Here is a 12,750-nt window from a genome sequence, read left to right on the forward strand (position 1 = left end):
AACAAATTTTAGCTAACAACATTCATTTGGATTAGCTAAGAGCCTAACCAAATCCAAACCTCTCAAAAGAGCTATAAAATAACAAAATTGTTATAACCAAAACAAAAAAATAATAACATTATTGTGATAATGAATCAAATGAAAAAATATTCTACAAGATAATTCTGCATACAAAATCATGATCATACTAATGCACAAAAGAAAAAAAAAAAGGTTCGTAACTTACTGAAGAAAGTCACTTCTCTGCATACAGAAACTGTTGACTGAAGTTTTTTTTCATGTAAAGCCACCCAGAATATATGAAGCACCAAAAATTTGCAAGGTATACATACCCCTATGCCCAATGTTGATAGAATGATTCCCACATACAAACTTGCTAAACATTGACTAAATTACCAGCCTCCCTACACAAACAGGCTTATACATTATTTGTAAAAAAAAAAAAAGTTCAGACAAAGATTAGTTTTGATATTACTTCCCCAACAATACTGAATTAATTTTTTTTTATATCCCACACACACAAGAGGCACATGAACCTTGAGCACATCAGTGACGTGTAGCAGATAAAGAAGAAATCTGTTAACATTTTCTTAAAGGTAGAGGTTGAAGTTGTTAGGAAACATTATGAAGAAGGCTGTTCCAGAAATAGACAGTAAATGTGGAATAGAAGCAGATTCAATGTGTTTGCAGTTGTAATGAAAGGGATGTTGGACAGCAACTATTCTTGTTTTAAAATGCTCAACAGCAAGTAGAGAAATGCTTTCCAATTCACTCAGGCAGTGATCATGAAAGTACCCATAGAAGATACAGAGCTGAAATATTATGTCTATAAGATAGAAGTTGAAGCGAGTCTGTGAAGGAAAGGTTATTTATGAACCAAATTGCTCTCCTCTGGACCACATCAAAAATTGCTAAGATTTTAGGTGCACAATGCCAAATGTATGAACAGTATTCTAAGGACAAAGAGATTTGAGATTTATATAAGATTAATAGCTGAACTGGTTGTAACATAGCTTCGAGTTGGAAAAAAATGCCTAGTTTTTTAGAGGTTGAGGAAGCTACTGATGTGATATGTGCACCAGGAGAAGATAGAAATAAATATCAGTCCAAGCAGAGATAGCACATTCCATCTAGTGTGTGTGTTATCCTTGTCCCACTGAAGGATGGTATGGAGATCAATGTTTAAGCACTGATGGCAGATGATCTTGATGTAAGGGATGTCTCAAAACTACATGGTTTGTCAAAGGAATAGGATGTATAGAGTGCCATCATCAGCTATGGAGAGGATTGAGAGTAGAATGAATAAAGAGTGCTATCATTAGCAAAGCTATGGAAAGAATTTTAGTGATTGGGAGTAAGTCATTTGTGTATAAGAGGAATGATCGTAGGTAATAGAACAGAGGCCCTGAGGCACTCCTGTATTGGTGGCAAAGTTCAAATAAGTACTGTTAACCACGACATGCAGTGATCGACTAAAAAGATAGCCGGTTATCCAGTTATAGGGAGTGAAAAGGAAGACCAAAGGAAGGCAGTTTGCAAAGCAGGCCTTGATGCTAAACATGATCATAAGCCCTGGAGATGTCAAGGGTTAGAGTGCACATTTCTCTGAACCTTTCCACGGCAGTTGGCTGGTAGGCTTTTGTCTCCCTTTTTGGAATGGATTGGACATATGTTTGCTTTCATGAAATGGGATAGGTGCCAGCTGGGTACAGAAGATTGAAGAGATGATAGTGGAGAGGTGTTAACTCCAGAGCACAATGTTTGAGTACAGATGATTTGTAATCATTAAAGTGTTTATACTTGTAAAACATTTGATTTACAGTATATACTGGTCATTTCAAATGGAAAGGAAAAATATACATATGAACTAGATGGGATAGCCTTGGGTTCACCCCCTTTCCTCCCTTTGGCCAATTTCTGCATAGAACATATTGAGAAATAAGCACTCAAATGCCATGTTCAAACCAGTGGTTTGGCTGCAATAACACACACACACATCATAGATTATGTGTTTGTTATTTGGCAACATGGTCCAGAACATTAGATACATTTTTAGTATATAGCCAACATTCCCAAATCCACTTCACAATAAAAAATAAATCAAACTTGCATACCTTTAAACACACTTTATTAGCCGGCTATAATTCTGAGAAAATACTAAACACCTCTCTCAAATCCTTCCTTTCTTCTGTAATATACAAGACCACAGCACAACTATTACTATTCCATATACATCAAGGGTGCATCTGAATAGATATCAAGAGTGCTTAGTAAATAATCAGATCTACACCACATTTAAGCTAAGGATACTCTAAATATTCAATTTTATTTGGTATTTGGCCATTTTAGCATGTTTTTCAGATATTCGGACGGATGAAGCAGAAAAATTCCTGTTAGGTGCATCATAACAAATGCAAAGTATTAGTACCCATATCAAAAGCCCAAATGCTTGTTGGGTTTGATATAGGTACTTTGGCGATTTTATTTTAGTTTATATTATTATTATTCTCCCTTCTACATGTTACTGGCCTACTGGCCTGTTACAGAGCTATCTTAAGCCCTTCTAAGTTGTACCCATCCCGAGGATAAGGTGACTAGCCCTATGACTCCCGGTATATTCTACTGCTGTAGATGCATGTGCTCATGGGGCTCGTTTGCCTGCTTGTGGAAGGAAAAACACCAGATAAACTGAGGAGGAAAATCCTGCTGTCCAAGCCCAAGATTTCAAATCCTCTGTACACTCTGTTCTGTACCAGAGAGAAAACATCACTATCAACAAGACTTTTCTTATTCCTTGCCTCTTCTCTGCATGTGAATTTGTGCACATTTTTATGTTGGAACATTGTGTTAGTAATAACCAGTTGGTTGTAACATAGTACGTCCTGGGCAGAAATCCAAGAGATATTTACCGCTTTTATTAGCTTTGCTCTTTTCTCCAAATTTTCCCCAAAATATTTTTGCATGTCTGACAATCATTTCCTGCTCTGCTATTTAGATCCCCAACAAGGATCAACTTTTTATTTTTCATTTGTTAATTGTGTCAGTTGCTTTCTCTAAAGCCTCAAAAAATTCCTCCACTTCTACCTTAGTAGAACCTTCTGTGGGACCATATGTACAAATAGAATTATAAAGCAATATTTGGAACTTTTACAATTAGTAGAGAGGAAGTATCCATCTATGATATTAGATGTTACAATATAAAGAATCAGTGTATAAGCCTAAACATGAGGAATAATCATGTTAAAAATGAAGCATAGCGATGAGTTTCTAAAACAAATGAAACTGAAATATCAAAGCACGATGCAAGAACAAGTAAGCAGTCAGAATCTAAAGTAACTGAAAACTTTAACATTAATGAAAAAAAGATGCAGATGACAAACAAGTAAAATTATTGCATTACAATGTGGCAGAAATGGCTGCACTGGATAACAGATCATAATTGTTCAAAAAAATTTCCAAAGAATGACTCAACTTATTCTGCAGTACAATTTCTTAGAATTTCTTTTGGCACCAGCTACTAGCATATTCATTGTTTCCCCCCCTCCCTTCTTCAAAAGGGAAAATATTTATGAAGAAATCAAATGTAGACTTTCCCCAAAAATGCTGAAAATTTTCTTTCTATATCATAATTTACCATATGCCATAATTGAGGTGGCGCTAGTGTCCTTGGTAAATGTGGCGGTCGAGTTAAGCTAGTCTAGAAAACGTGTTTTTAAAGTTAAATATAGTGTGGCTTTTTGTCACAAATTGTGCATCGGTTAGAAACAAGTGTCCTTCAGTGGTATTATTGTTTAGAACTGTGTTGTATATATTGTGTTTTCACTGCCGTTTGTTTCACTATATCAACGTGTAAAGATGGCGTCCAACAAGAAACGTACGTCAGCGGCGCGCAGGACTTCTACTACTACACGAAAGGCTGGCTCAGCGTTAGATTTTTCGCAATGGATGCGTTGCGGAAACTGCTACATGTATGCACCGAAAAATGTGAAGGATCTGTGGTCGGTCTGGCAAAATGAAAAGAAAGAAAATGTCGACGTATGTGAGAAGTGTCGGGATAGGCTGGAGCGTTTAGGAATGGAAGCTGACATCGGGACCGTAGCGGAAGAACTTCGGCGGGAGTTTATGAAAATGAAAAATGACCTTCATCTTCTTCATGAGGAAGTGGAAGTGATCGGTAAGGAGATACTGGAAGTTAAAGCTGAGTTTAATGTGTTAAACAGAGAAATTAGGACTATAGAGATTACTTTAGCTGAAGTAACTAGAACAGGATTACATATGGGTGAGTCTTTGGTGAATGATTCAGTAATAAATAGTATGGGAGTGATTGGGAGTCAACATAATAAAACCACAAGTGGCCAAGAAGAAATGAGATGTAGTGAGAGTGGGGGGGGTAAGTAATAGAGAGTTGAGTAATGAAGCTGGGAGAGTCATGCTGAATAGTGTAGAGAATGAGTCCATGAGTGTGAACTTGAATGAAGTTAATAGTGGTAAAATATATGGTGATTCTATGATTAAGGGTATGGAGAGTGGTATGCATGAGGAGTGCTTGGCTGATGGTACAATAGAAAGAGTGGCTTTAGCAATAAAGAGAGGGCATGAAACAGACAAGATGATAGTTATGGTGGGTACGAATGACCTGAGAGGTAGTATAAATCGGGTAGGAAAAGATTTAAGAACATTATTAGATATTGTGAAGAGGAAAAGTGTCAATGGGAGAATAGTGTGTGTGCTGCCTCGTTTTGACAATTACGAGTTAAGTAGACGAGCAATGATAATGAATGATATGATTGCAAGAATGTGCAGAAAAAGAGGTCTGGAGTTTGTTGATGTTTGGAGTGTGTTTGAAGGAAAAAGGCAGTTGTATGCTAGAGATGGACTGCATCTTAACATGGAAGGACATAAGAGATTGAAGAAGTTATTGTTTTCTGAACAGGTTGAAGTTATTGGGCAGGGAAACTAATATTGAAAAGGTTGAGTGTAAGAGAGAGAAACTTTAGCACTGATTGTGTATTTATTGATCCTTATAGGCAGAATAAATTGCAGAAGAGAGGGGGAAAAAATCGGCATAGGACTACGGTAGTTAGTGACTTATATATCAGTTCTAAAGCCGGTACAAGATCTAGAGGGAATCTGCAATTTTTGTATACCAATGCTAGAAGCATTAGAAATAAGAGAGAAGAATTTTTGGCATTAGTCAGTGAAATCTCACCAAAAGTTGTAGGCATTAGTGAAACTTGGCTGTCAGCAGAAGATGTGGTCACTGGAATTGAATGTGATGGGTACAGTATTTTCAGGGAGGATAGAGAAGATAGAACAGGAGGAGGAGTACTGTTGATGATAGCCGATGTGTTGCAGCCAAAGAAAGTAGTATATCATGATGATAGACATGTGAATGAGAGTTCATTTGAGGCAGTCTGGTGCGAAATAGTGACCAACGCAACCAAATATACAGTTGGATGCTGCTATAGGCCAGGGAGTACAGGGGGAGATATTGAATTCATGCATCAGCAACTTAGTGCAATGAGTGAAGGCTTAGTGATTATTATGGGGGATTTTAATTATGGTGATATCAATTGGAAGGAGGAAATATCACGTAGCAAAAAGGAAATGGAGTTCATACATCTGCTACGAGATAATTACTTGAAACAGCACGTAACTGAAGGGACACGTGGTGTGAGAGTGTTGGACCTGGTTATTGGTTCAGAGGTTATATGCATAAGTAAGGTGACCTCGTTACCTCCAGTTGGTGAAAGCGATCATGTGGTATTGACTTGGGAGGTTGCAAAATCTGTGGATTTTTCTATTAAAAAGGGGTATGTACGGAACTACAGGTTAGGCAATTATAACAAGCTTCGGAGTGAGCTTGCAGCCATCCCATGGCAGAACATATTGCAAGGGAAAGATGTTAGCAGTGCTTGGGATAAAATCAGCGGGTATCTGAGGAAAGCAATATCAGATTGTGTCCCCATGGTCAGGAGGTCAAACAAGGCAGGCATTAGATGGATGAGCAGTAGTATCAAGCTTGAACTACAAAAAAAGAAAATGTTATGGAGAACTTACAAGGAGAAGGGTGATCAGGACACCCATGAGCAGTACAAGGCTCAAGCTAGGAAGGTTACCAGCATAGTAAGAAAAGCTAAATCAGATTATGAGAAGACCTTAGCCAAAGAGATCAAGGGTAATCCCAAAGAGTTCTTCCGCTATGTGGCAAGTAAGAGGAAGAATGACTTCGGAAGGATAACCTTAGTGGGTGCTGATGGTATTGAGGTGACAAAATCAGATGTAATAGTCGAGTTACTGAGTGATCACTTCTCAAAAGTCTATCACCCAAGTGAGGATATCTCTATACCTATAGCAATACCTAATGTGAGAATTGAAGCTAAAGAATCAGAGGTATTAAATATATTGCGGAACTTAAATGCAAACACTGCGGTAGGCTTAGATGGAATATCAGCTCGGGTGTTGCGTGAATGTGCAAATGAATTGTCAACCCCTCTTACCTGGATATTTAATTTAAGTTTGAACTCTGGTATGGTCCCTAGGGAGTGGAAGTTAGGCAAAGTGGTTCCTTTGCATAAGGGTGGCTCTAAAACTGCAGTATTGAATTACAGACCAATCACCATCTCAGGAGTAGTGGTAAAAGTATTGGAAAAGTTGGTTAAAGACAAAATTCAAGAATGGGTGGATCAGGATATGATACTCTATAGAGGCCAACATGGTTTTGTTAAAGGTAGATCCTGCCTTAGCAATCTATTAACTATCCATAACAGAATAACATCAGAGTTGGACAAAGGAACTGGCTACACAGTGGTACTTCTGGATTTTGCTAAGGCTTTTGACAGGATACCCCATAGAACACTGTTACGCAAATTGGAGCAGATGGGAATGGATATTAAATTGGTGATATGGATAAGAGAATGGCTCAGGGAGAGATACCATAAGGTGGTGTATGGAGGAGCCGAGTCCAGAATGAGGCAGGTGACCAGTGGTGTGCCTCAGGGCTCTGTGCTTGGGCCAATGTTGTTTAATTTGTATATAAATGATATAGGAAATGGCTTAAAGGGAGATATTCAGTTGTTTGCTGATGATGCAAAGTTGTGTAGTGCAATAAAAAATCAAGCTGATGTTGAAAGTTTGCAGGAGGATTTAAATAAGCTGGTAAAATGGGCAAAAGAAAATGGATGTCAGTTCAATGTGGAAAAGTGTAAAGTCTTGCATTTTGGGATTAAAAGATTACCAGCTGTGTACTACATAGATGGAAAGGTACTCCAAGAGATTGATGAGGCTAGGGACTTAGGGGTATTGGTAGATAAGGAGATGAAGTTCAGAGGACACATTGCTAAGGTGTCCAAGATTGCACATAGGATTACTTGGTTGTTGAGGAACACACTGACATCCAGAGATAAAGAGGTTATTATTCCCTTTTATAAAGCATTGATACTTCCACATTTGGATTACTGTGCTCAGGTCTGGTCACCTGGATTCCTTGGAGATGAGGAGGCTGTGGAGAGGGTTCAGAGAAGAGTGACCAAGTTGGTGAGTGATATAAAAAATGCTCCCTACATTGAAAGATTGAGAGCTTGTGGATTGCAGAGATTGGTTGATAGGCGAAGAAGAGGGGATATGATAGAAACATTCAAATTACTAAAAGGTTTTTATAGGATTGATGCAGGGGAAATGTTTCAGCTGTGTGATAGTGATGGAAGAACAAGAGGTCATCTCTGGAAATTAAAGAAGAGTGTGGTTAACAAAGGTGTCAGAACAAGGTTTTTTGCCTGGAGGGTGGTGAATGAGTGGAATTCATTGCCTGACTTTGTTGTGAGCTCTTCATCTGTAAATGAATTCAAGAAGAGATATGACAGATATTGTTTTGCTAGTTTGGGTCTCCCGCGATGAGTCTACTGACTCCATGGAGATACCCGTAATAATAATAATAATAATAATAATAATAATTTATTGCACATTCATTTTGATTAATAAATCTATAACTAGCCATTAATATTTTCATTTCGTTATTTAAGGATATAAGTGCAATATTGTTCTGATTTTTATGCTGTATTCTTTTTTAAATAAATGTTTCCCATAAAATTTAACAATAGTTTTGTTATATTAAAATGGAGAATGTTATGATCCATACATATTTTATAGCCAAATGTAGAAAGAAACTCAAGTTTTGAAAATTTACCTGCCATTAGAGTTGCATTAGCTTGACTTTGCACAGGTGTTCGTATATTCAGTGCTCATATCCTTTATTAGTGTAATGATTAGTTTTGACTGGCCTGATAGGTGTTACAAACTGTTTGTTATCATAAATGATACAGAAACCTTAAAGAACAATAACCCTCTCTCATGTCAAAAAATTAATCACAAGTAAATTCTTAGTAGGTGCATAATCAAATATTCAAGTATAGAGCAGAGAGACTTAAGAGTTGCATAAGAGTTGGAATGCATAAGATGCAACAACACAGGATATTATAGATCCATTTATAGCAAAATATAGGAAAAACTATTGTTTCAAAAATTTACCATAACTTATGAGAAAGTAATGTTTTTATAAGCTCCGGTAAATTTTTTTATATGTTTCACTATAAAATATGGATGGTTCCATATCCTCCTTTCAGTATTATCTTACTAATGCCAAATTGCAGCATCTCAGTTCTACTTGTTTAATAAAGGGTGTCCCAAAATTCACGCAAGATTTAAATTTAGCACCATTTGTGCGGTAAAATGTTGCCAACGAGAAAAAAAGACAGAATGACAGCTGACAGTTCAGGGTTATTAAAAATGGAACACTACACAAAAGAACAACGCATTTTCATTGTTGAGCAATATTTTAAAAATAATGAAGGTTTGGCAGCTACAGTTTGCAATTTTCGTACAAAATATGGTTGGAATAGTGATTTAACTTCAACTGTGAAAAGATTAATTAAAAAATTCAAGGAAACTGGATCAATTAGTGATCTTATACACTCTGGCCGTCCTTCAACAGAAAACATCGAAGCAGTTCGTGAGAGTGTTGCTGAGAGTCCAGGAACATCAATTCAGCACTGTGGTCTTGAATTGGGCATTTTGAGAAGCTCTCTACAGCGTATTCTCACAAAAGATTTGCATCTTTATACTTACAAAGTTCAATTGACTCAAGAACTGAAGCCTACTGACCACACACAGCGAAGAGAGTTCATTGAATGGATTATGGAACAACAACAAGCTTATTTTTCGAACAAAATCATCTTCCGCGATGAGGCTCGCTCATTTTCATCTTGATGGCTTGTTAATCAACAAAATTGTCGCATTTGGGGTTCAGAAAATCCACGAGTGATTGTTGAGAAACAAATGCATCCACAACGTATCACAGTTAATGGTGCTCGCTATCGCGACATGATAATCCAGTTTTTTGTGCCTAAATTGCAAAATATGGATGTGGACGACATGTGGTTTCAACAAGAGGTGCCACATGCCATACACCCCGAGAAACAATTCAATTACTGCACGAGTCATTTCCTGGTCGTGTAATTTTCCGTTTTGGTGATCAGAATTGGCCACCCAGATCATGCGACTTTAAAGCCGTTGGACTTTTTTCTTTGGGGTTTTTTGAAGTCTAAGGTTTATGCCAACAAGCCCATGACCACCCACGCCTTGAAGGAGGAAATTGAGCACTGTATCAATGAAATTCAGCCACATTTATGCAAAACGGTCATGGAAAATTTCGACAAAAGAGTGCGTATATGCCAGCAAAGCCGTGGAGGCCATTTACCCGATATGCTATTCCATGCATAACCCTATACTGTATACTTTATGAATCAATAAGAAATTACAATTTTTAATTAAAAACCTGTGTTTTCTATCAAAATTACTTCTTGCATGAATTTTCGGACACCCTGTATTTGACAGTTTTATTTACGCAAAGCAAAAATTTTTGAGCTTTTTTATATTATTATAATCAGAGCCTAAGCATGTTCATTTTGATGTAAAATAATACTTAAACAGAAAGGGGATATTAAAGATCCATGCTTATTTCATAACTGAACACACACACACAGTTATATACTCTGACACAGGCTTGCCTTTGTACTGAATGAGTATTCTTGCCATTTTAAGGTTTTTTGACTGATCCCTGATAAGAACCAACAATTCAAAACAGCTATCAGGCCAGCAAAACTTTAATCAAGAAATGCACCAATAAAAGATGAATATATGGGTGTGTCTGGACAGTGCTCATCTCAAGTAGTGCAAGCTAGCTAAGGCAACTCCAGTTCCACAGCCTGTATTCTCATAAGTTTTATGGTCTTTTTTCGAAACTCTCCAAGTTTATATATATTTAGTTATGAAATTGGGATAGTTTTTTTATTTTCATATGGTTACATGACCAGGTGAAATAATATTACACATCTTCATTCTGAAATTTGGCTAAAGCACCAAATATATAGACCAAAGAAAGCTAAATTAAATTTTCAACATTCTGAATTAAATTTTATAAGCAAATGTTTTTGAACAAAAAATATACACACATTATGAGGTTTTTTTTTTTTTTTTAAATTTAATTCAGTATGATTTGCCTGAATATTTGGTTATTCGGCCAAATCATGGTTCAGTGCATCCCTAATTTAAACCATATCTAACAGGCAACCTTCATCTGTTCACCTAAGGACATACTCTCTCCCCTATCACATCCAGGAATATATGAAGTATCCTGTACTTGTGATCTAGCCTATTATGGATAGACAGATTAACATCTGCCCCAGAGAACAGAAATATATTCACCAACACTGTTACAGCAATGTTGAGACTGGAAGACCATACCATGGCCAACCCCTTCACACAGGATCAAATGAAAGAAAGCAAAAGTGCTACACAGATCCAAGAGACTGTTTTTGGAATCAGCAGCAGCTTTAAAACATTTGCCAAACTAATCATGGCTGTATTAATTTATTTATTAAATATATGGGAGCAGTCATTTTAAGATGAAATTAATACTTAACCTCTCTTTATTCAACAATCTGTGGCAATTTTAAACTGTTCCCACTATTAACTAATTGTTCCTCCTGTTTGCATACTATGACAAACCATGCTCTATAGATGGATATGAAATCAGCAAATAAGTAAATAAACATTATTTTCTTACTGTTTTAGGTTGTGAATTAAAACCATTAAAAAAAACTTAATATGAACTGCCAACACATAACTGTTTCTTCTACCTGTTTGAGAATAAAACATGGAGATAATTACAACAATTACTGTAATGCAGATTACAGCATTTATTAACTAATTAGAAAAACTCAAATATTTAATCCTTTTGAAAGAGCTATTAAAATTTTACTAACCCTTCCTGTGATGGACTAAAGATTCTACACTGCTATGCAACTTCCGTAACTGCTGATCCAAATTTTCAATCTGATGCTGCTTCTCTTCAAACCACTATAAAATTGAATCAAGATTTCAGATTTTCTTGACGTTATGACTTAAATATCAAATAAAAAAAAGTGTGAAGTGTCAACTTTATTTTCATGAGAATTTGCAGCTTATTGCATGCTAAAAAAATAAAATTAAAAAAATGCATTTACACTGAACATTTACTAAGATTTTTTTCCCTTTCTAGTATTTTCTCTCTCCCTTCCCATCATAAAATATTTATAACTGTAATAATCAAAACATATAGTGTTATGGTTTTTAAGTTTCTCATTTGCTTTCTCCTGCCATCAGGCAAATTTTAAAAAAGTAAAAATTATCTGTGACTGCTCAAAATGGTATTTCTCAGTATTTGCATCTACAGCCACTAGAAATAGTTTCATTATTATACTACAAGTAGGAATTAGTAAAAACTGAGAGGTTTCATAATTTTGCTTGAGAATTTTTCTAAAGACATTTAAGCATCTCTAAGGTATTTGGCCCTCTAATATTCAAGTAGCTTTATGGACCTTACATAAGATGATTACCTCATTTCTTTTGCCAATGAAGTACAAGTATCATCCCCCCACCTCCCTCTGACCTTTCCAGGTGTTTATCACATCCCATGATCCTGTGGTATGTCATACTTTGGCCAATCAGAAGAGTACACTGTTCACTGCAAATAACAATTACATCAAGTCCTTATAAGAAGAAATAAAGTCCTTTGCAAGAGTAGAATTCTTGTGAAAAGGTTATGAAATACAAGAAGAGTTGCAAGGTATATCCCCTATTCTTAACAGGTCTAATGGACTAAACTCAGTTTGTTTGTATGTTATTCCATGTATTTTTATGGCATAGGTATTTGGACTGACAGTCTTTCTCCTAATGAATTGCTGATGTTACATTACTGAATTTTGTTCTATTGAACTTGCTTTTGTTCAGATCACGCACATATGAATATACAAATCTACTGCTGATCACAAAATTCTCACAAAAAATAGTTCAAGCAAAAAAAGAAAAAAAAAATCGAAAAAAGCCATAAAACAAAACAAATGAACACCCCCCCCCCCAAAAAAAAGTTTCTGCATCAGTTCAACATCTGTGGCCCAAACAGCAATATAAACTATGTGCAACCACCACCTATAATCAAACTAAACCAGAATTACTATTTTTTATCAGTATCCCAACTGATAACCTCAACAACCACTATCCATCTCAACTGCCAAACTACACATCACACAGTTGTTTCTACTATGTTTGCACTCGTGCATTCACCAGAACTGACATACCATGCCAGAGATTGCAAAACCTCAAATGTCCTGTTTAATCTGCTTTGGCTCAAAACTTCCCTACCAAACCGACCTG

At 36.4% G+C, this 12,750-nt stretch overlaps 1 protein-coding gene across 1 annotated transcript in view; it reads right to left on the reverse strand.

The window, feature by feature from the left end:
• Positions 1-12,750, reverse strand: part of Snx1 (sorting nexin 1) — a 171,643-nt gene that overhangs the window by 74,465 nt on the left and 84,428 nt on the right. Inside the window, exon 6 of the mRNA XM_090393610.1 lies at positions 11,322-11,415. Within this exon, the coding sequence (XP_090249736.1) occupies positions 11,322-11,415 (94 nt within the window). The remainder of the gene's footprint in view (positions 1-11,321; positions 11,416-12,750) is intronic.

This window comes from Typopeltis vanoorti, chromosome 6 (genome assembly GCF_054136105.1).
Source record: "Typopeltis vanoorti isolate ZY-2024b chromosome 6, IOZ_Tvanoo_1.0, whole genome shotgun sequence".
In the NCBI taxonomy this organism is placed as follows: Eukaryota; Metazoa; Arthropoda; class Arachnida; order Uropygi; family Thelyphonidae; genus Typopeltis; species Typopeltis vanoorti.